The sequence below is a fragment of the Panthera uncia genome, assembly GCF_023721935.1.
Source record: "Panthera uncia isolate 11264 chromosome B3 unlocalized genomic scaffold, Puncia_PCG_1.0 HiC_scaffold_1, whole genome shotgun sequence".
In the NCBI taxonomy this organism is placed as follows: domain Eukaryota; kingdom Metazoa; phylum Chordata; class Mammalia; order Carnivora; family Felidae; genus Panthera; species Panthera uncia.
This window is the reverse complement of record NW_026057582.1, coordinates 74,418,371-74,443,474: the sequence shown is the minus strand read 5'-3', so window position 1 is coordinate 74,443,474 and position 25,104 is coordinate 74,418,371. Positions and strand designations below refer to the sequence as shown.

Genomic DNA, 25,104 nt, shown 5'->3' with positions numbered 1-25,104 from the left:
GAAACAAAAATAATATAAAAACAGGGAGGGGGACAAAACAGAAGAGACTCATAAATATGGAAAACAAACTGAGAGTTGTTGGAGGGGTAGTGGGAGGGGGGGATGGGCTAAATGGGTAAGGGGCATTAAGAAATCTACTCCTGAAATTATTGTTTCACTATATGCTAATTTGGATGTAAATCTTAAAAAAAATAAAAATTAATTTTAAAAAAAGAGCCCTCAGAAGAAACCTTTATTTTTTCAGAAGAAAAACAAAAGACTAACGATAAAAAAATTTCTTCTCATGTTTGCACTGATTTCAAATTCCCCACTAGAAAATGAAATCAAAATGAAAACTGACAATTTGACTAGATTAGTCAATTAAATGACTTCTGCCATCTTGAATTTCAGTCATACAAGGCAGTTCCTATCTGGTACCGACTACCAGGTCATTACATTACAGAAAAATATAGTGAATTTAACTTTAAAGTTATTCACAAACATGTCTCAGTTTCAGAATTCAAATCATGGGCAAATTTTCCATTTATTTATTGCACTTATCTCCACTGAGGGTGATTCTTTAGTGGAATGCAATCTCTTCAATAGAAAGCATCCTGAAATTTACTCAGTATTTCCCCCTGGATTCTCTGTTTCACAACAGAGCTAATCTACTAGGAGCTAATCTACCAAAACCTGGATGAGCCTCAAAGACTGGAAAGAGGATGCACTCCAGGGGAAACATGAGGAAGTCTTCAAGTTTTAGAGTAATCCCTGAGAGGGATTAATCCCTGAGATTAAACACAGCTTTACATGTTACAAGATCTCAGTAAACTCGTAGAGAATACACTTCTAGAGCCTGCAGAAATTAAGGAAGTCCAGCGAACCATATATAATGCCCTCACCTGGAGTTTTCCTCATCAAAGCCAGTGAAGAGAAGATGCCTATATGTTCAACTCCTCTGTGTCCATCCCTTTTTCCAAGCTGAGCCAGGAAATCCATCATTGTATGTAAGAAAAAGGGACTAATTGTCCATATTACAACCACTGCTGTGATATACTACAGGCTGCCTTTTACTCTGTAAATCTGATTAGTCATTTTTTCTTGGTAGTAGCACAGTGTGAACATTCTATATATGAATACGTGACATTTACATTCCTTGGGTAAAAAGTCATGCACCCTCTGTGAAGCTTATCTGTAAAACGAAACGTTAAAGTAGATTATCTGGACCATTTTTCCCCACTATTATTTTTTTATTATTAAGAACCATCTTCTGAAAATAATCTCACTTTCCAAGACTAATTAGGTGTTATATTCTTCTCTAACACAAACTGAGAAGACAGTGTATCAAGCAAGGGACATTTGGAAGGAGGCTATTTAATCAAACTATTATTCTTGAGGTGGCCATCCAAGAATGCTGAGTTGATTGGTTGGTTAGTTTCTTGTGTTAGAAAGGAGGTATGGAAAAGCTAGGATTGTAGCTCATATAATGATTTATAAATGCCAAAAACGTGAAAATGGCATTTTTTTAATGGTATAAAATGGTAAATACACCATTCTAATGCCCTACCTATTCCCAGCAAGTACTTTTGGAGGCTTTAGAGGGTAGAGTGATACAGAACTTTATGAAGTCAGTTTATTTCATCAGTGGTTAAAATAAAAATTGATTACCCTGGCTTTTCAATTACATTCCCAACCCTTTGATTATCCTATTATACTTACCAACAGCTTCACCAAAGGCTACAGGAAAAATAATGTTTCTGCTAATAAATTTTACAGGGTACAGTTGCAGAAAAAAATGAAATTAAGTGTGAAGTTGTTGATTATAATGGAGAGTGTCCTGAAATGTTATTCACATTTAGAAGGCATGGCATGGCCCATTGTTTCAGAAAGAATCATAGGAAGCACAGATCTCAGGATTCTGATTCCTAGTTTGAATCTGTCAATCTGGACTTAGTTCCTGACCTATAGCAGGGAAATTGATTTATTTATGCTTCATAAATAACAGTCTGAGAATTATCCATTGAGCACCTTATTCAGTGAAGGTGGTTAACAAATGTATTTCAAGTTCAACATTGATTGGAAAACTGTCCAACTTTAGAACTTGGGTGCTCAAGCCTCCTTTTTATGCTTCCTTAAAAACCACCAACAGGGGACTAGTGATACTAAAGTCCAGATCTTCTCTGTTCTTATTTGCTTTTCAAATTTCTTTATCTTCCATTCCTGACAGTTATATCTAGTGACCTCCACTAGACAAGGCAAGTGGTTTGACAAGTTTAACAAGAAAACTCAATATTGAAACTACCATTTTTAAGATTCTTACTCAGTGCTTTCTAATATTAATTAATTGCAAGATTACTCTGTTGTTTAAACACAAAACTTGGTACGTTTTTGTTCAATTCTTAAATACTATTGAAAAGTACATGCCTATCCAAATATTTGAAATTGCCCTCTCCCTTTCAGAAAACATAACTAACTATACCAGATAAAATTGCAGATAAAAACGCCATTCAATCTAAGATCCCTTTGCTTTTATCATCCAAAATTATTTACTAAATGAACTAAAACTTTGCACTGAAAACATAATTTTCTTTATTTTAACTAGGTAGGATCTGAATATGAAAACTAAGAGTTCATTTTGTATAGTATGTGTAAAAACATGAAAATAAACACTTGCAAATAGAAATAATTCAAAATATTCTTATTCTTTAGAGCAAAGATATTTGATATGGTTGGCCTTTTGTATATTTTTTTAGGTGTCACTGAACTGTTGTGATACTTTAAAAGAAAATCTTTATGGGCACCTGGGTGGCTCAAGCAGTTGAGCATCTGACTTCAGTTCAGGTCATGATCTCATGGTTTGTGGGTTTGAGCCCCACATGTGGCTCACTGCTATCAGCGCACGGCCCACTCTGGATCCTCTGTCCCCCTCGCTCTTTGCCCCTGCCCTGCTTGCACTCTCTCTATATATATTCAAAAATAAATTTAAAAAAACATTTAAAAGAAAATCTTTAAAGGAAAATTTAAGAACAGCCGGAGAAAGGCCTTTGCCACCTGTGGTTCTCATTTAGTTGTGGTGTCTCTTTTTTATGGGACAGTCATGATAATGTATGTGAGTCCTACATATGGCATCCCAACTTTGATGCAGAAGATCCTGACAGTGGCATATTCAATCTTCAATTGAATCTTGACTGAGGTGATGTCTGTGACAATTAATTCACTTGATTAAACTATCCTGAAAATCCAATGTCCTGGAGTAAGTTTTATCTCCATGAGTAAGTCAATTAATTTTGTTCTTTTGCCAAGGTTTAACCCGATATCACACCAGCTGTCCTCAAAATCTTTTTTTAACAAGGTAAGCTGAATAAGAGAAAATGGATGAGTTTCTTCATTGAAGATCCATAATCAGCTTTAGAAAAACAAACCAAGATCATAAAAGGTCTTCTTAGGGATCAAAGAAATCAAAAAAGAAAGAAATTTTTCACATTGTACCACTAATGTGGAAAATTCTTGCTGCACTGCATTCTAGCAAAAGAAAACTAAGATTTAGAACCACAATCAATTCAAAATAAGGTGAGATTTATTCCCATCTAGTCTCAAAATATCTCATATTTTCCTGTAGAGCTTAAGTTCCCTTCTCAGTTAAGTTCTTGAGATATGTAGGAAGCAAAGAAACTTGTGTTACCCTCATGTTTTTCTTCTTCATAGGTTTAAGACCCATGAACAGGTCAGCAACACACATTCACCTTGTGACTGAGTTTATTCTCCTGGGGTTCCCTGGTTGCTGGGAGATACAGATTTTCCTCTTCTCACTCTTTTTGGTGGCTTATGTCTTGACGCTGCTGGGGAATGGAACCATTATCTGCGCAGTAAGATGGGACCCACGACTGCATACCCCAATGTACTTTCTGCTGGGAAATTTTGCCTTCCTTGAGATCTGGTATGCTTCATCCACGGTTCCTAACATGTTAGCCAACATTCTCTCCAAAACCAAGACCATTTCATTTTCTGCCTGCTTCCTCCAGTTCTACTTCTTCTTTTCCCTGGGCACAACTGAATGCCTCTTCCTGGCAGTAATGGCTTATGATCGGTACCTGGCCATCTGCCACCCACTGCACTACCCCACCATCATGACTGGGAAACTCTGTAGAATTCTGGTGTCTCTCTGCTGGCTTACTGGATTCCTTGGCTACCCAATCCCCATTTTCTTCATCTCCCAACTCCCCTTCTGTGGATCCAATATCATTGATCATTTCCTGTGTGATATGGATCCACTGATGTCTCTGTCTTGTGCTCCAGCCCCCATTACTGAATTTGTTTTCTATACTCAGAGCTCCCTTGTTCTCTTTTTTACTATTATGTACATTCTTCGATCCTATACCTTGTTGCTCAGAGCTGTTTTTCAGGTCCCTTCTGCAGCTGGCCGGAGAAAGGCTTTTGCCACCTGTGGTTCTCATTTAGTTGTGGTGTCTCTTTTTTATGGGACAGTCATGGTAATGTATGTGAGTCCTACATATGGCATCCCAACTTTGATGCAGAAGATCCTGACAGTGGCATATTCAATAATGACTCCTCTCTTTAATCCCCTGATTTATAGTCTTCGTAATAAGGACATGAAACTTGCCCTGAAAAACATCTTGTTTAGAATGAGAATTAGTCGGGGCGCCTGGGTGGTTTGGTCGGTTAAGCGTCCGACTTCGGCTCAGGTCATGATCTCACGGTCTGTGAGTTCGAGCCCCGCGTCGGGCTCTGTGCTGACAGCTCAGAGCATGGAGCCTGTGTCAGATTCTGTGTCTCCCTCTCTCTCTGCCCCTCCCCTGTTCATGCTCTGTCTCTCTCTGTCTCAAAAATAAATAAACATTAAAAAAAATTTTTTTAAAAAATAGAATGAGAATTAGTTAAAATTCTTAAGCCAAAAATGTCCATACTTTCAAATTCCAGTAAAGAATAAGTTGGAGATGTGAGTTTGTTTTTTTTTTTAATAATCTTTTAGTTCTTACCCTCAGTAATTAAAAGCCTTTCTTTTTCTACTGGAAGTGTGCTCAGCTTACAAAGCTATGCTGACTACTAAAACCTAAATTCACTGTAATTCAATATGCAGTGAAATTTTTCTAAAGCCTATCATAATTGGAGTGATAAAATGGGATTAATTTCTGAGAGAAGTTAGACTTCCCTGAAAGATATACCTTCAGTTTTAGGACAAGTCTAATGACCTTTACCAAATTATTAAAGGTGCAGTGATTTTTTTCAGTTGTTTTAGGTACAATTGATATACAAAAAGACCGCACATGTTTAATGTACATTAAAGGTGCAGTGGCTTTTAACTAACCATGAGACCTTTCTATAATTTTTTTAATGTTTATTTATTTTTGAGAGAGAGAGACAGCATGGTCAGGGGAGGAGCAGAGAGAGAGGAAGACACAGAATCCGAAGTAGGCTCCAGACTCTGAGCTGTCTGCACAGAGTCTGACATGGGACTCTAACTCAGGAACCATTAGATCATGACCTGAGTTGAAGTTGGACGCCCAACTGAATGAGCCACCCAGGCTCCCCAAGACCTTTCTATAATTTTCAACAGACACTCATTTTTTATTCCTAGTCCAACAAGCTTATCTAAACACAGTTTCTCTATATTAAAAAAGAGGGGCAAAACTCTCTTGACCAATAGGAACTCTTCCAACAAATTTTCTTAGAGATATAGTTCCTTTGTGGTATGTTTGAAATAAAACTTAGATACAAGCTAAAATATAATTTGTTGAAGTTGCTTTTAACAGTTCTATTATTACATGTACCATGTTGTGGCATAATTTATTTACTTACGTGTACTCCTAAGAAAGCTCCTTGAGGACAGGAATTACCTTTTTCCTTTGTGGATCCCAACCACACAGTGACAGAGAGGAAAGCAGCCCCTGGAACCAGGGAACTGGCCTGGCAATTATCACTCAAGGCTTAGTGCTGCCAGGAGCTGACCTAGCACTATCAGCCAAGCCTGCTGTATAAACCTGTTGAACATAAACAACTCCACAGAATGCCACCCTCGAGCCAGGTCACTATGTGAATATGATAGATTAAGACAAAACAAGACCACTCCATAATTATGTCTGAGCACGGACAAAATCAAGAACACAGTCCCAACTATAAAAAATGACCAAATATCCCCCTCTTTAGGCTAATATGAGTGACTGCCACCTCTTTACCCAGTAAAGCTTCAGCCCAATTGCCTTCTAGATAAAAATTAAGATACCTAATCACAGGGGCACCTGGTTGGCTCAGTCAGTTAAGCGTCTGACTTCAGCTCATGTCATGATCTTGCAGTCCATGAGTTTGAGCACCACATTGGGTTCTGTGCTGATAGTTCAGAGCCTGGAGCCTGCTTCAGATTCTGTGTCTCCCTCTCTCTCTCTGCCCCTCCCACACTCATACTCTCTCTCCCTCCCTCTCTCTCTCTCAAAAATAAAGATTTAAACTTTTTAAAAATTTAATCTAAAAACAAAGATACCTAATCATAGAATTTTCTTCCACTTTCTGACAGCATCCAGAGAAAACCTCTATTTCTTTACATTCTCCCCAAAGTCAATTAACACAAACCCAAATCATATAATAAATCCCTTCTAGCATCTTCCTATTGGATTCCCCATGTTCCTCATGGCATATTTCCTCCCTTGCTGCAAAAAGCCAATAAACTTATTTTTCTTCGACTACAGTATGTTCTTGATGGTCTTTGCATGACCATGAATCAACAACACTTTGATACCTAGTTAGAACTCAAAATGCTTGTTGAATACTTTTATCTCAATAATTTTACTTATGAAAGTAATATGCAGTTGTAACAAAGTCGATCAGTGAAGAAGTGTATAAAGATGATGTATTTCCTGCCTGCATTCTCATCCTCGCCAATCCGTCACTCTCCTCTTCAAAGTCAACATTCCTCAGTTCTCTGTCTGGCGTTCAACACACTTCATAGTATGGCTCCACTAATCCTACTTTGTTTTCCTTCTCTTCCCAAATGAACCCTCAGCTCTAGTCGGGCTACTCAACCACTCCATTCTCTACCCTCTCCACACTGTTGCTTAGGTTACTCTTTAAACCTGGAAAGCCTCACTTTGCCTCCTGCTATGCAACTGGACACTTAGATTCTTAGGGTCTTATTTTGTAAAATAGGTATGTAACTTATATCTTGAAAACAAGGTCTTAAGGATTAAACGAGACAATTTATATAAGGACCATAGCATAATAAAAGACACATAATAGATTCTCAGTACATGTTTGTTCCCCTTTCCTTCCTATCTTTCCAATCTGACCATGGATAATTTGCTGGTTATTCCATCAGACTGTCACTATGCTCATGAAAACCTTTGTTTCCAAATAATACATATACATATTAATTTGTAACTAATGCATTAAAGTGCAAACTCTAGATTCAGACATTTATATACTGCCTTGTCTGCTAGCTATGACTTTGGGCAAGTTGCTTGAATGCCACAACTTCAGCTACTTCACTTGTAAAATAGGGTAGTAATAACAGCTATCTCAAAGGGGTATTATAAGTCAATACTTTATTTAAAAACTAATTCAATACTTTTTAAGCACTTTGCATTGTGCCTGGTAAACAGTATCACTCAATAAATATTTTTAACTCAAAAAGATGTAATAGTATCTTTTTAAAATTTTTTTTTAGTTTATTGATTTATTTAGAAAGGGGGGAGGGGCAGTGAAAGAGGGAGAGAGAGAGTCCCACCCAGGCTCCAGACTGTCAGTGCAGACCCAACACAGGGCTTGAATTCACAAACCATGAGATCATGACCTGAGCCGACATCAAGAGTTGGACCCTTAACTGACTGAGCCACCCAGGTGCTTCTAAAATATAATAGTATTTTTTAAAGCCAGTACATATAATTTTACCTCATTCTATTTAAGACACAGTGTGTTCCACCAAACAAACATATCACAATTCGCTTATCAATTACTCACTTAAGACACTTTATTGCATCCAATATTTTATAATTAAAACAATGCTGTGACTTATGTCCTTGAATATATGTCTTTATATATTCACACCAGTATTCCAGAAATTAGAGATAGGATTCCTGGAATACAGGAAATGTATATTTTTAATTTTGAGAAATGCTTCTAAATAAGATATCTGCAAATAGTGTATGGCTCTTCAACAAATGGTGCTGGGACAACTAGATATCCACATGCAAAGAATGAAGTTGAACCCACATGCAAAAAATTAATTCAAAATGAATCAAAGACCTAAATGTAAGAGCTAAACCTATGAAACTCCTGGAAGAAAACATACATTTAAATCTTTGTGATCTTGGATTATGTGATTTTTAAGACATAATACCAAAAATACAAGCAATAAAGGAAAAAATAAATTAGACTTCATCAAAATTTTAAGATTTTTGTGCTTTGAACGATGCTATCAAAGTAAAAGTTCACAAAATGGGGAAAAAATATTTGCAGATCATGTATCTGGTAAGAGTCTATTATCCAAAATATATCAAGAACTCTTACAACTCAACAGTAAAAACACAAATAGGGGGAGGAGTCAACATGATAGAGAAGTGGGGGGGGGGGGTGCTGAAATTCCCTCATCCCTCAAACACAGCAGTATTGAGGCCAGAAGACTTGGAATTCCAAGAATCCAGGCTACAGAGTGGCAGAAACATCTCCAGGGGCCCATGGAGACAGCTTGGCAGGATAGAGGTGCATGCTTGAAAATTGAAAGAGATATAACAGGCAGCATAGGCACAGACTAAAGGGGAACCTCTTCGGTGGAGAGACAAAAGTAAGAGAAAGAAAGGCTGTGGAAGTGCGGGATTGTATTTCGACAAGAGAAAAACTTCTCCAGACCATGGACTGGGGTATGGATAAAAATGGAGAGCCAGTCTCTAACGTGCAAACAGCCTTAGGAGTGATGATCCAGGGTTGGCTCCACTTTTCCTGGACCACAGCCACCCTAGGGGGCAGGAGGAGCCAGCCCCTGGCTCAGTAGTCAACTCAGAGGCCCAGTCAGAGAGAGCAGTCCCCTCCCCTTGAGTGAAAAGAAGGTAGATAGCCACTCCAAAGACAAAAGACTCTTCAGGTGCCAGCCAGAGGCCCTTTGTCAGTTGGGTGGAGTGACACTACTCCAGAACTGGGGTGGGAGGAGTGGAATCCTTTAAGAATCTCAGCGAGCACCTGGGAGCACATGAGACTGTGGAGTGGGACAAACCAGCCCGCTTGTGCCCACGGGGCACTATGAGGACTGCCTGAACAGTGTGGTTTGGAACACCTGGTCTAGGGAGGAGAGACTGGGTATGCCATTTTTCTCCAGGTCACCAACATGGTGGGGCTTCAGGAAACAGGAGAGCAGGCCCCCAGTGGAGATGGGACCTTCTTACACCAAACTCTGCCCCTCTGTGCCTGGCAACTGCCTGTCTACTGGAGAGAGATTGACATTGACCGAACCAGAAGGCCCCTCCTCCAGACCAGAACAGCCACCAGCTCCAAGGCATCATCAGACAATGGTCCAGGGGATTTTCATTTTCTGATTTGATTCTTGGTCAATACACGTGTGTGTGTGTGTGTGTGTGTGTGTACACACACATATATATGTATTTATATGTACACATATATATGTATATATATGTATATGTATGTATATACATATATATATACACATATATATGTAATTGTTGTGGGTTTCTTTTTCTTTTCTTATCTTCTTCTTTCCCTTCTCTATTCTGTTGTTGGTTTGTTTAAGCAGGTATTTTTAATCTATTCTTTTTATACCTCTTCTGTATCGCCTTCTTTATTTTCCTCTCTCTGTGTCTGGATTAAGCTGTATAGTTTCTCTGAATCTCTGCCTGGTAATTTTTTCCCTGCCCCTGTCATTTCTCTTTGCATAGGATAAGGTTTCTCCCACCCCCTCCCTTTATCAATTTTTTTGCAGAGTTACTTCAGTGAACAAATCAACGCACACCTGATGGAAGGTCAAAACTGCCACTACGAGTAGGGAGATAAGGCAACCAGAGTCACAACAGCAGAGAGCATGCAACACACTCTAAAAACACTTCGTGAAAGGCAAGGCCCTGGAGAGTGTATGACCCCTTTTTAATACAGTAGTACTCTCAGGTGCACAACAGATAACAAGCTATTAAATCATGTAAAAGACAGACAACTAGCCAAAATGATTACACAGAAGAATTGTTCTCAAAAGAAATTTCAGGAAGAAATGACAGCCAGACAATTGCTCAGAACAGATATAAACAATATATTTGAACAAGAATTTAGTATAATAGTCACAAGACTAATAACTGGGCTTGAAAAAAGCCTAGAAGGCAGCAGAGAATCTATTGCCACAGAGACCAAGGACCTAAGAAATAGTCAAAGCGAATTAAGAAGTGCTGTAAATGAGATGCAAAATTAGCTATATGCAATGGCAGCAACGATGGAGGAAGCAAAGGGGAAAGTAAATGAAATAAAGATAAAATTATGGAAAATAATGAAGCTGAAAAAAAAAGAGAGATAGTAAAATACTAGACCACAGGGGGAAAATTAGAGACTTAAGCGATTTAATGAAATGTAATAATATACATATCATAGGAGGTCCAGAAGAAGAAAGAGAGAAAGGGGCAGGTTTATTTGAGGAAATTATAGCTGAGAACTTCCGTAATCTGGGGAAGGAAGCATAAATCTAAGTCCAAGAGGCACAGAAAACTCCCTTCAGAATCAACAAGAACAGGTCGTCACCATGGCATATCACAGTGAAACTGGCAAAATACAAAGATAGAGAGAGAATTCTGAAAGCAGTTAGGGACAACGGTCCTTAATCCAGGTGTAGACACATGAGGATAGTAGAAGCCCTGTCCACTGAAATGTGGCAGGCCAGAGCAAGTGGCAGGAAATATTCAATGTGCTGAATAGGAAAAATATACAGCTAAAAATCCTTTATCCAGCAAGGCTGTCATTCATAATATAAGAGAGATAAAGGCTTTCCCAGACAAACAAAAACTGAAGGAGTTCATGACCACTAAACCAGCCCTGCAGAAGATCCTAATGGGGACTCTGTGAGTGAAATGCTACAAAGGACTAGAGACATCACCATAATCATGAAACCTACAGATAACACAATGACACTAAATCCATATCATTCAATAAACACTCTGAATGCAAATGGGCTAAATGCCCCCAATCAAAGGACATAGTGTATCAGAATGGATTTAAATAAATAAATAAATAAATAAGATCCATCATATGCTGCCTCTAGGAGATTCCTTTTAGACCTGCAGATTTAGACCTAAGGACACCTGCAGATTGAAAGTTGGGGGATGGAGAACCATTGATCATGCTATTGGAAGTCAAAAGAAAGCTGAGTAACCATATTTATATAAGACAAACTAGATTTTATTTTTTTAATGTTTATTTATTTTTGAGAGAGAGAGAGAGAGACAGAGCATAAGCGGGGGAGGGGCAGAGAGAGAGAGGGAGACACAGAATCTGAAGCAGGCTCCAGGCTCTGAGCTGTCAGCACAGAGCCCGACACAGGGCTCGAACTCACAAACTGTGAGATCATGACCTGAGCCAAAGCTGGACGCTTAACTGACTGAGCCACCCAGGCACCCCAAGACAAACTAGATTTTAAACTAAAGACTGTAACAAGATATGAGGAGGGCATTGTGTCATAATTAAGGGGTCCATCCATCAAGAAGAGCTAACAATTGTAAATGTTTATGCCCCCAATTTGAGGGAACCTAAATATATAAATCAATTAATCACAAATATAAGCAATCTTAAGGATAATAATATGGTAATTGTAGGTGACTTTAATACTCCACTTACAACAACCATCTAGGCATAAAATCAATAAAGAAACAATGACTTTAAATGATACACTGGACCATATGGACTTGACATATTCAGAACTTTCCTCCAACAGTAGCAGAATACACATTCTTTTCAAGTGAATATGGAACATTCTCCAAAAATAGGTCACATACAGAGTCACAAAATAGCCCTTAATAAATATAAAAGGATTGAGATCATACCATGCATATTTCCAGGATCACAATGCTATGAAACTTGAAATTAACCACAAGAAAACAATTTGGGAAGCCTCCAAATGCATGGAGGTTAAATAACATCCTACTAAGCAATGAATAGGTCAACCAGGAAATTAAAGAAGAAATTAAAAATATATGAAACAAATGAAAATGAAAATATGACGTCCAAACATTTTACAACGCAGTAAAGGCAGTCCTAAGAGGAAAATACATTACAATCCAGGCCTATATCGAGAAACAAGGAAAATCCCAATATAAAATCTAACAGCACACCTAAAGGAACTAGAAGCAAAACAGCAAAGAAACCCCAAGGCCAGCAGAAGATGAGAAATAATAAAGATTAGAGCAAAAATAAACAATATACAGAAAAAAAAACAGATCGATGAATCTAAGAGCTGAGTTTTTTTGAAAGAATAAATAAATTTGATAAGCCCCTAACCAGACTTCTTAAAAAGAAAAGAGAGAGCCCAAATAGATAAAATCACAAATGGAAGAGGAGAGATCACAACCAACACCACAGAAATACAAACGATTATTAGAGAATACAATGAAAAATTATATGCCAACAAACTGGACAATCTGGAAGAAATGGACAAATTCCTAGACATCACACACTACCAAAACTCAAATGGGTAGAAATAGAAAATTTGAACAGACCCAAAGAAATTTAATCAATTATCAAAAATTCCCCAACAAATAAGAGTTTTGAGCCATATGGCTTCCCAGGGAATTCTACCAGACGTTTAAAGTAGAGTTAATACCTATCCTTATCAAGCTGTTCCAAAAAACAGAAACAGAAGAAAAGCTTCCAGACTCATTCTATGAAGCCAGCATTACCTTGATTCCCAAACCAGACAGAGATCCCACTAAAAACAAGAGTTACTGGCCAATATCCCAGATGAACATGGATGCAAAAATTCTCAACATGATACTAGCAAATCGAATTTAACAGTATGTTAAAAAAAAATATTCACCATGACCAAGTGGGATTTACTCCTGGGCTGCAGGGCTGCTTCAATATTTGCAAATCAATCAGGATGATTCAACACATCAATAGAAGAAAGGATAAGAACCATATGATCCTATCAATAGATGCAGAAAAAAGCATTTGAAAAAATGCAGCATCCTTTCTTAATAAAAACCCTCAAGAAAGTCGGGATAGAAGGAACATACCTTAACATCACAAAAGCCATATATGAAAGACCCACAGCTAATATCATCCTCAATGGGGAAAAACTGAGAGCTTTCCCTGAGACTGGGATGTCTACTCTCACCACAGTTGTTTAACATAGTGTTGGAAGTTCTTGCCTCAGCAATCAGACAACAAAATGAAATAAAACGCATCCAAATTGGCAAAGATGTCAAACTTTCACTTTTCACAGATGACATTATACTTTATATGGAAAACCTGAAAGATTCCACCAAAAAACTGCTAGAACTGATACATGAATTCAGCAAAGTTGCAGGATATAAAATCATTTTTCGGAAATAGGTTGCATTTCTGTACACTAATAATGAAGCCACAGAAAGAGAAATCAAGGAATCGGTCCCATTTAGAATTGCACCAAGAACCATAAAATACCTAACCAAAGAAGTAAAAGATCTGTATGCTGAAAACTATAGAAAACTTATGAAACAAAGCCTAAGAGACTCTTAAAAACTGAGAACAAACTGAGGGTTGATGGGGGGTGGGAGGGAGGGCAGGGTGGGTGATGGGTATTGAGGAGGGCACCTTTTGGGATGAGCACTGGGTGTTGTATGGAAACCAATTTGACAATAAATTTCATATATTGAGAAAAAAAAGAAAACTTATGAAACAACTTAAGAAGACACAAAGAAATGGAAAAGCATTCCATGCTCATGGATTGGAAGAACAAATATTGTTAAAATGTTGTTACTACCCAAAGCAATCTACACATTCAATGCAATCACAATCAAAATTGTACCAGCATTCTTCTCAGAAATAGAACAAATAACTGTAAGATTTGTATGGAACTACAAAAGACCCTGGATAGCCAAAGTAATGTTGAAGAAGAAAACCAAAGCTGGAGGCATCACAATCCCGAACTTTAGCCTGTACTACAAAGCTGTAATCATCAAGATGGTATGGTACTGGCACAAAAACAGACACAAAGACCAATGGAATAGAATAGAGAACCCAGAATTGGACCCACAAATGTATGACCAACTAATCTTTGACAAATCAGGAAAGCGTATACAATGGAAAAAAGGCAGTCTCTTCAGCAAATGGTGGTGGGAAAACTGGACAGCAATATGCAGAAGAATGAAACTAGACCACTCTCTTATACCCTACACAAAAATAAACTCTAAATGGATGAAAGACCTAAGTGTGAGACAGAAACCATCAAAATCCTAGAGGAGAAAACAGGCAACAACCTCTTTGACCTCAGCTGCAGCAATTTCTTGCTCAACATGTCTCTGAAGGTAAGGGAAATAAAAGCAAAAATGAACTTTTGGGATCTCATCAAGATGAAAAGCTTCTTCACTACAAAGGAAACAATCAACAAAAGTAAAAGGCAACTGATGGAATGGAAGAAGATATTTGCAAATGACATATCAGATAAAGGGTTAATATCCAAAATCTATAAAGAACTTACCAAACTCAACACCCAAAAACCAAATAATCTAGTGAAGAAATGGGCAGAAGACATAAATAGACACTTTTCCAAAGAAGACATCCAGATGGCCAACAGACACATGAAAAGATGCTCAACATCGCTCATCATCAGGGAAATACAAACCAAAACCGCAATGAGATACCACCTCACACCAGTCAGAGTGGCTAAAATGAACAACTCAGGAAACAACAGATGTTGGTGAGGATGTGGAGAGACGGGAAACTTCTTGCACTGTTGGGAATGCAAACTTGTGCAGCCGCTCTGGAAAACAGTGTGGAGGTTCCTCAAAAAAATTAAAAATAGTATTACCCTATGACCCAAAGGATACAGGAGTGCTGATTCATAGGGCACATGTACCCCCAATGTTTATAGCAGTGCTATCACACTATCAACAATAGCCAAGTTATGGAAAGAGCCCAAATGTCCATCAACTGGTGAATGGATAAAGAAGATGTGGTGTGTGTATGTGTGTGTGTGTGTGTGTGTGTACACACACACACACACACACACATACACACACAATGGAATACTACCTGACAATGAGAAAGAATGCAATGTTGGTCTTTTCAATGACATGGATGGAACTGGAGGGTATTATGGTAAGTGAAATAAGTCATTCAGAGAAAGACAGATATCAGATGTTTTCACTCATACGTGGAATTTGAGAAACTTAACAGAAGAGCATAGGGGAAAGGAAGGGGTGGAAAAAAAATAGTTTCAAACAGAGAAAGACGCAAACCATAAGAGACTCAAATACAGAGAACAAACTGAGGGTTAATGGGGGTGCAGGGGGAGGGGAAAATGGGTGCTGGGCATTGAGGAGGGCAGTTGTTGGGATGAGCACTGGGTGTTGTATGTAATTGATGAATCATGGCAATATACTCCCGAAGCCAAGAGCACACTGTATACACTGTATGTTAGCTAACTTGACAATAAATTTTATTTGAACCAAATAACTCAACTTTTTAAATGCACAAAGATATGAACAGACATTTCTTCAAATAAGATATACAAATGGCCAGTGAGCACATAAAAAGATGCTCAACATCATTAGGCATTAGGGAAAGGTAAATCAAAACCACAATGAGATACCATTTCATACCCATGTAGCACAGCTAGCTTCAAAAAGACAGACAATACAAGTATTGACAAGGATGTGGAAAAACTAGAACACGCACATATTGTTGGCTGAAGTATGAAATGGTATAGCTCCTTTAGAAAACAATTCATCAATTTCTCAAATAAATATAGAGTTACATGATCCAACAATTTTCATGCATAGGTATAAACCCAAGAGAAAAACATATGTGTGCACAAAATGTGTATACAAGTTCTCATGGCAGCATTATTAATAATAGCCAAACAATAAAACAACCTAAAAGTCCATCATCTCATGAATGGATGAAATGTGGTATATACATAGAATGGAATATTATTCAGTCATAAAATGGGGCTAAGTATGATACTTACTACAACATGAATGAACTTTGAAACATTATGTGAAATAAAACATTCCAGACGCAAAGGTAACACATTGTATGATGTCATTTACATAAAAATGTCCAGAGTAGGCAAATCCATACAGACAGAAAGTAAATTAGTAGTTATAAAGGATTAGGCAGCGGGGAAAATGGGGAATGACTGGTAATGGATACCCAGTTTTGGAGGGAGTGATGAAGATATTCTACAATCAGCTTATGGAGATGGTTGTACAACTTTGTGAATATACTAAAAACTACCTACACTTTAAAAAGGTGAATTTTATGCAATGAGAAGTACATCTCACTAAAAAACTTGCATGAGCATGCTCATTTTCCCATAGCCTCCCCAGCACTGGATCTTATCACTCTTTCTCATTTGTTTACCAATATGAGAGGTGAGATTAATATTGTGTTAATTTTCCTTCCTTGAACTGAACATTAAATGCCACAAGAGCTTAGGAAAATAAGATATCAATATATACTGTAAACAAATTTATTTAAGGAGGAGGTTGTGGCCAGGGCACTTGGGTGGCTCAGTCAGTTAACCATGGGACTCGGTTTTAGCTCAGGTCATGATCTCATAGTTCGTGTGTTTGAGGCGCACATCGGGCTCTGCACTGGCAGTGCACAACCTGCTTAGGATTCTCTCTCTCTCCCTCTCTCTCTCTGCCCCACCTTGTTGCTCTCTCTCTCTTTCTCTCTCTCTCAAAATAAATAAATACATAAATGAACTTTAAAAAAAAAAGGAGGAAGTTGTTATTGATCTGTGGCTTGAAGTTGGGAAGAAGAGAACATTATATATATGTAGATACTACTCCCTCCAGGAAGTAGAGCTTAACCCCTTTTCCCAAAAGGTGGCCTAGACTTAGTGACTTGTTTTTTATTTTGGAGTATTTTATATTTACAGAAGTTTAAAGGATAGTACATAAAATTCCAGTATACCCCTCACCCAATTTACCCCATTGTTAACAACATATGTAGTACATTTGGTAAAACTAATAATTTTAGTCCTTCCAGCATTATCTTTTTGTAGATTTAAGTAAGAATGCATAATTTCTTTCACTTCCTTACTTTGCAATAATAGCCCCACAAAACAGGCCAGTGTGGTGTCAAAAGCACTAGACCTGGTTTCAGGAGACCCAGATTTAAGCCCAGGCTTACCACTCACTAGTTTAAAACTCTTATACTGCTATATCCAATACTAGAGTAGGTGTTCAATCAATGTTGATAAATTTAATCAGGAACTGAGTCTAGGAGAAACCAGTGAAGAAGTGAAGGAGGCTTCCTCTTTGCTTGCCAACTTATGAATCAAACTATAAGAATAGGCAAACAAATAAAAGAAAGTATATAGTCCTTTCCCCCACCAACCCTCCAGTTGTTCAATCCTGACAGGCAAAAAGTAAATGGCCTGCACCAGGAAATAAGCACAAAAAGAATGAAAGCTAGACAGGGCAAAAAGACTGGTAGGCTTAACTTCACTAAGATTTCTTATCCCCTGGGAAGCAGTTTTTCCTGACCACACTGGGAGACCATGTACTCTCCCATGCAGTAGGGCCATACCCTAGAATCCTAGCACTCTAGATCTACTTCTGATAGATCATTCTATCAGATACCCATCTGATAGAATTCTGGTTAACATTTTCTACAGACATCATGACCTGAACAAAAATGAACAAGACCGTGTAGTCATTTTCTTTATCTTCTCTGTCAATATGAGCATGTAAAGTATATGGGGGGAAAAGAGTGAGAATATGATCTCCTAAATCTAAAGCAAGAATAAGAAAGACATGTGTAAGCAAAGATAGAAAAATGTGTTCAGAGAATTATAATCAACAACAGAATAATGTATATTCATTCAACATTTATTGAGTGTTTACTATAAACAGATACTATGCTAGGTTAGGGATACATTTTAGAAAGACATATTTCCTACCTAGAAGAGATCAAAATCTCATGGGATATTATTTATAATAGTTTACAAATCACTTATACATTACACAGTAATAATAATATATACATATGGTTGCTTTATCTAGAACACAGTTCTCAATGAACATTGAATAAAACTGTATAGACTGAGATTCCTGTGTCTTTCTTGGTCTTGTCCCAAGATACACCCTTGTAAGCATGTTCATCCATAGGCTAACAACTATCCTATCATTTAGTAGAAAAGTCACAATTCAACCCTTAGAGAAGTCTTCCATCCTGGACCTTGACTGTAGCCTGGCCAAAAAGCATTAGTATAAAGCACTCAAAGTCAAGTCTACTACTGCATTGCTTCTCCAAGGGTGAGCTGGAACCAGGACAATTTCCTTCAGCAGTATCCATTTGTTCAGAAAGAGGTCACACGAATGTGCTTGTATATGCCACAGGAGATAAATTTACTCTGTATCATAGCTTTAAAATCATACTTAAAAAAATGTTTTTAAATGTCATTTAAAAATGTAATCCAAGAAGGGACAACTGGGTGGCTCAGTTGGTTGAATGTCCTACTTCAGCTCAGGTCATAATCTCAAGGCTTATGTGTTCAAGCCCCGTGTCGGCCTCTGTGCTGACAGCTCAGAGCCTGGAGCCTGCTTCAGATTCTGTGTCTCCCTCTCTCTCTGCCCCTCCCCTGCTCACACTCTGTCTCTCTCTCTCTCAAAAATAAAAAAACATTAAAAAAATATTTTTTTAAATGTAACCCAAAAAGTCAACCCCAAAAAAATATATACTCTATGATTCCAACTGTATGACATTCTGGAAAAGGTGAAACTGTGGAGATAGTAAAAAGACCCATGGTTGCTAGGGGTTAGAGGAGAAGGGAAGGATGAATAGGTGGAGAACAGAGTATTTTTAGGGTAGTGAAACTATTCTGCATGATACTAAAATGGTGGATACAAGTCATTATACATTTGTCAAAATCCACAGAATGTACAACCAACCTCAAGAGTGAATCCTAATCTAAACAAGCCATGGATTTTGGATGTAAGTTCATTGACTATAACAAATGTAACATTCTAATGCAAGATCTTGATGGTTGGGGAAGTGTGTGTGTGTGTGTGTGTGTGTGTGTGTGTGTGTGTAGAAGGTACATGGGAACTCAACAGTCAACTTTGCTGAGAACCTAAAACTGCCTTAAAAAAATAAACTATATTTAAAAAATAATCTTAAAAAATTGCAACCCAATAATGATAATTGGCCAAAACTGCACAATTAGTGTTTATTCTCCTTTGGGCAGTGATAAACAGAAGCAAAGTAAGATTTCCACAAGGCTTTTTTTGCTAGAGAGAAGCAGTCTGTGGACCAAAATGTAGAGGCTCCCATGATAACCTTTCCTCAAATGATTAGTTTTTTCATCTACTCATTTCTCCTATCATTCATTTGTCCCATTTTGGAGACCTCAATCAAGTATCTTCTTCTCCCCTCTGTGCTAGCAAGAACAAAAAAACCTGCAGGTCAAATACAGTAGTTGGCAAGTCTCAAAGAGGTTGGCATTGTTCATGCTGCCCCTCTGTGAAAGCAATGCCCAGTGGGTTCCCATTCCCCCAGGCCTAATTGAAAGACAAAATTGCTTTAACAGATTAGAAAAGAAACTTGAAGAAGCAGAGTCATAGCAAAAGATCCTGGGGTCCCCAGGTGCCAGTTTGGGACTCTCAGCAGCAGCTCTGCCTTGGCTGATTAAAGCAGGAGTTGGAGGCCCATGAGAGCCAATTAGAAAAGGAAGTCAAGGTGAGGAAAGGAGAAATGATTCCAGCAAATACCAATTAAAAGTGAATGGATCTCACAGCACTGGGGGACCATGACTCAAACTGTTGCATCAGCCAAGTTCTAATACTAACTCCCTAAACATGAAAAGGGAGCAAAAGGGAGAGAAGCAGCAGAGTTTCACACACTGGCAAGCGTCCACTGCTTATCCCAAGTGCACACATACCTGGCAATTAAGGTGCAAGGGATACCTCTTGATTAGCCATGTAGAAAACCCCAAGAAAATGCCATGAGAGTGACAGGCCCTGGAAAACACACCCAATAGAGTTATTCAGGGTGTTGCGGATACAACATCCCTGCTACTAATTCAGACTCACACCTGTCAAACCAGATCACACATGACTCATTGTCCTTTGTAGAACAATACTACTTCCATGATTACCCTCCCCTCCATCCTGTACTTGTAAAATACTTGATGATTTTCAAGCATGTTCACAAATAGCACTTCATTGACTGTCATAAAATCCCTGTGGGTTTTGTCAAGGATGCATCAGTATTTCCATCTAATAATCTAAAGAAGTTAATGCTGAAGTTCAAGAGATTTGCCTAAGATCACACAAATAGTATTACTTGTATATTTTAAGTGATATGCCACTATGCTGACATATACACAGACTATCTGTGGAAGAAAACATAAGAAAATGGAGTGGTTGCTACATCAAGAGAACTAGGAGTCAGGAGGGGAATGAAGCTTGCTGCTATTACCTTTTTTTTTTTTTTTTTTTTGGTAACTTTACAATTTTATGCTATTGTGTATTTAACTTCCTGAAATTAGGTAGCTCAGTCAGTTGAGTATCCAACTCTTGATTTCAGCTCAGGTCACGATTCCAGGGTCATGGGATCAAGCCCTGCATCAGGCTTTGCCCTGAGTGTGGTGCCTGCTTAAGTTTCTCTCTCTCTCCCTCCCTCTCCCTCTCTCTCTCTCTCTCTCGATTCAGATTAAATGTTACCTCTCTTATAAAAACTTCCTGAGATCAATTGAAGTAGATTTTTATATGTCTGTCTTTATATTCTCAGAGCCCTGATGACATTGTGTTTTAATTCTTTGCTCATTTCCTGTGGGTTGTGAGCTTTTTGAAGGTACCCATTTTTGTGGTCTTAGATCCTAGCTCAGTACCTGACACTATCTCTCTTTCTCTATCTGTCTCTCTTTTCCCCTCTGTAGCTCTCCCCTGCCCATGCTCCTCTCTCTCTCTCTCAAAAAAAAAAAAAAAAAAAAATTAACTTCCTGAAGTTAAATGAAAAAGAATGTTATAATTAGGGAACAGAACACCACAATCCACTTTTCTTCCCACTGCATAATGCTGCCTCCCTGTTGGGTAGGAGGCCTGAGTAGATTTCTTTCTCCTGTATCTTCCCACTCTTTCCCATTCCATCACTTCCATCCACGCATCCATACACAAGCACAATTTTCTATGAGAACTTTCCCATGAATGCCAGCTCTATGCAAATCTCCCAAGAGCTAAGAGTGTGTCAAAAACCAACCAAGTGATAAGGAAAGTGAAAATGTGATTCTGGCTTATAGATGGAGTGATCCTAACAATACAGTTTCATTTGGGAGGAAAAAAATAGCATCCTTGTTCAATATTTTAAGAGAATATAAATATAAATAAACACTTAAGCATAAAGGATCAAGATTAGAAAGAATGAAGGCCACAAAACCTGCCAGTATTTGGGATTGTGGTTCCCTAATACTCAACAGGCTGGCAAGTCACTGGCAGAGGGGAAGAACTCCCTGTCCTGGATATCAAGGGAGATTTCTCAGCCTGATACGGTGACACAGGCTGCCACAAGAAGAAAGGTGATATATGACACAATGGCAACTTCAGCTACACACATCTAGAGACAAAACAGATCAAATTAAATTGATAGAGTATTGGAAGAAATTGCCTCTCACGTCACTTTCAGCATCGACACTCAGTGACTACAAATCACAGACATAAGTAGAACAGTAAGTAGGAAAGAACGTGCTAACAGAATCCTGACACCAAGATGCAGTCATTACGGTGCACCAGATAAGGTGTTTACCATGGGAACAGCATAAACGTTCTTTCAAAGTTTGTTCGTCCATTGCATGCAAATTTATTGAGCACCTGTGTCAGGTCCTGAGCTAGGATCTAAGACCACAAAAATAGGTACCTTCAAAAAGCTCACAGCCCAAAGGAAATTAGAAAAAATTAAAACACAATGTCACCAGGGCTCTGAGAGTATAAAGACAGACATGTCAAAATCTACTTCAACTGAGCTCAGGAAGGTTTTACAAGAGAGGTAACATTTAAGCTGAATCTCAAAGGACACTTGGGAACACTTCAGCACCTTTCAAGCAGAAGGAACCACAAGTGCAAAAGTACTGAGGTATGAAAGAGTGTGGAAAATATCCAGATATTAAGAATATGTTGGGGGTGCCATGCATTAGGATTTCAAGGAGAAAAGAGCAGAAATGAAGCAATACAAATGAACAGACAAAACATGAAGGCTGTGTCCATGTGAAAGAGTGTCTTACTGGAATTATAGAACTGTTTAAGGCTTTAAATAAGGAAATAGAGTAGTCTTCCTTTATTCACTGGCAATTCTGCCCAAGACCCCCAGTGGATGCCTGAAACCCTGGATAGTACCAAACCCTACATATACTGTCTTTTTATACATACATACCTATTATAAAGTTGAATTTATAAACTAGGCACAGTAAGAGATTAACAACAGTAACTAATAAAACAGAACAATTAAAACATACTGTAATTAAAGTTATGTGGTCTCTCTCTCCCTCAAAACATCTTACTGTACTATACTCACCCTTCTTCTTATAATGATGTGAGATGATAAAACACCTATGTGATGAGATGAAGTGAGGGGGATGACGTAGGCATCGTGCTGTAGTGTTAGGCTACTAATGACTTCCTAAAAATTCACCAGGAGAATCATCTGCTTCTAGACAGTGACTGAGGAGAGTAACCGAAACAGCGAAAAGCAAAATCGTGAAAGCAAAACCTTGGATGAGGGAGAACTACTGTAATGTGATCAAATTGATGTTTGATAAAGGTGAAGCTGTTGGCAGCATTTCACATTTCTGAAATAGCAGCAGCACATCAGCAGAAAGGATAAGAGTACAAGCTATGGAGCCAGGATGACTGAGTTCAAATTACAGCTGTCACACAGCTGGAATATCAGCATAACTGAGTATTGTCCTACTTGTCTCTGTTTGTCCTGTACCACAGGGAGGACGTATGTTAACTCATTTGTTTTTTTAAATTTTTTAATGTTTTTATTTATTTTTGAGAGAGAGAGAGAGACAGAGCACAAGCAGGGGAGGTGCTGAGAGAGAGGGAGACCCAGAATCTGAAGGAGGCTCCAGGCTCTGAGCTGTCAGCACAGAGTCTGAGGAGGGACTCGAATTCATGAACTGTGAGATCATGACCCGAGCCAAAGTCGGATGCTTAACTGACTGAGACACCCAGATGCCCCTGTATGTTAACTCATTTAAACCTCACAATAATCCTACAAAATAGGTAGTAATATTGTCTCCATTTTACAGATGGGGACACTGAATCTCAGAGAAGAAACTTGACAACAGCCTTTGAAGCAAAATAACAATTAAGATGTCAAATCTTGGCTCTGTTATTTACTAGCTATTTAATAGCTCTGTTATTTACTGTGTTTCAGGCATGTTGGATTTTAAGTGTCTGAGACACATACAGCCTAGTAAGCTGGTATAAATCTGTCACTGGTGCTTAGGGAAACTATCCAGAAATAGGGATTTAGGAAAATTGGTACCTAGTTGGTAACTGAACACATACTTATGAATGAAACAGTGTAGGAAAAATATTTTGAGAAGAAAAGCGGCAGGCCACAGGTAGAACTCCTAAAACCACCATCATTTAAATATGGGATGAGGGAGGCACCTGAGGGGCTCAGCCAGTTAGGCATCTGACTCAATTTCAACTCAGGTCATGATCTCATGGTTTGTGAGTTTGAGCTCCATGTCAGGCTCTGTACTAGCCCAGAGCCTGCTTGGAATTTTTCTTTCTCCCCTCTCTGCTCCTCCCCTACAGGTGTTCTCTCTTTCTCAAAATAAATAAATTAGCTTCATCTATATGTATATATGTATATAATTTTATGTATATGTATATATACATATATGTACATATATGTGTGTATATATATGTATATATATGCATGTGTACATATATATGTATATATGTGTGTATATATATATATATATACATACATATATATATAATTAGGAAGTGTACCTGTAGGAAGTATGACTCAGTAAGATTCTGACTTCAACACCAGGGCTATGTTCATCACATCCACAGATCAGAAACAGTGCATGTTTTGGTACTTATGGGGGTTCACTATGCTCATGGTTATTCTCTCAGATTTAGCATTCCATACTTTTCTCTTCTCAGATCTTCCCCAATCACTGTAATTAGGCCTCCTTTCCTCCCCTGTAGAACCTAGTTATAAGCCTCAATTTCCGTCACCCTTGGAGTATCCTCCTAAAGTCCTATGTGGAATTGCACTGAATGCACTGTGTCAATCTGCTAAACTGGAGCCACCTTTCCAAGTATCCTCTTTCTTGTACGAGTTCTGGCTTGGAGTGGGGAGTGGGGAGGAATTTTTACAAAACCTGCAAGGTAGAAATGAATCACTAGCTGTTATTCTGACAGTCACTGTGGCAAGAGGTGGTGACAGACACAGAGCTGCCGACAAGTTCCAGCTTGTCCTTACTCTCCTCCACTCTGTCATGTCTTCTTTGTTCCTGACTGGTTGGCCTACAGGGACTGTGTTTACAGTGGCATAGCCTCCCACAGACAACCCCCACCCCCTGCCACTGACAAGCCTCCCTTCTGCAGCCCCATTTCAGTGATTGGATGTGCTTGGCTTCTCGAATTGACTGACTCAAAACTTCATCCTGGCCCTTCACTTCTCCAGCCACTGACAACTACATAAGGTCTGTTTGTATAATAAATCCCTTATCCCATACTTCATAAAGGTTCTGCTCCCCAACTGAATGAGGAACTAATATCTTCCATCCTCTTCCCTAATTCTGACCTCCAGTTTCCATATTCTGCTAAAGAACAGCACAATTTCGACTGTGTCTTTGAAAGGCTAGAGACCATACAGACCTACGAGAAGAGCAACTACCAGAGCAGGAGCCCTGTTCTACAGGTTCTTCATGCCAATGGAATGAAGTTTCCAAATTATTAG

At 38.5% G+C, this 25,104-nt stretch overlaps 1 protein-coding gene across 1 annotated transcript; it reads left to right on the top strand.

Moving 5' to 3' along the window:
• Nucleotides 1-3,438: 3,438 nt before the first annotated feature.
• Nucleotides 3,439-25,104, top strand: LOC125910348 (olfactory receptor 11H4-like). The gene is made up of 3 exons (XM_049614108.1): nucleotides 3,439-4,654; nucleotides 24,675-24,769; nucleotides 24,890-25,104. Exons 1-3 carry the CDS (start codon nucleotides 3,666-3,668, stop codon nucleotides 25,102-25,104), a joined length of 1,299 nt encoding a protein of 432 aa, XP_049470065.1. The 5' UTR covers nucleotides 3,439-3,665.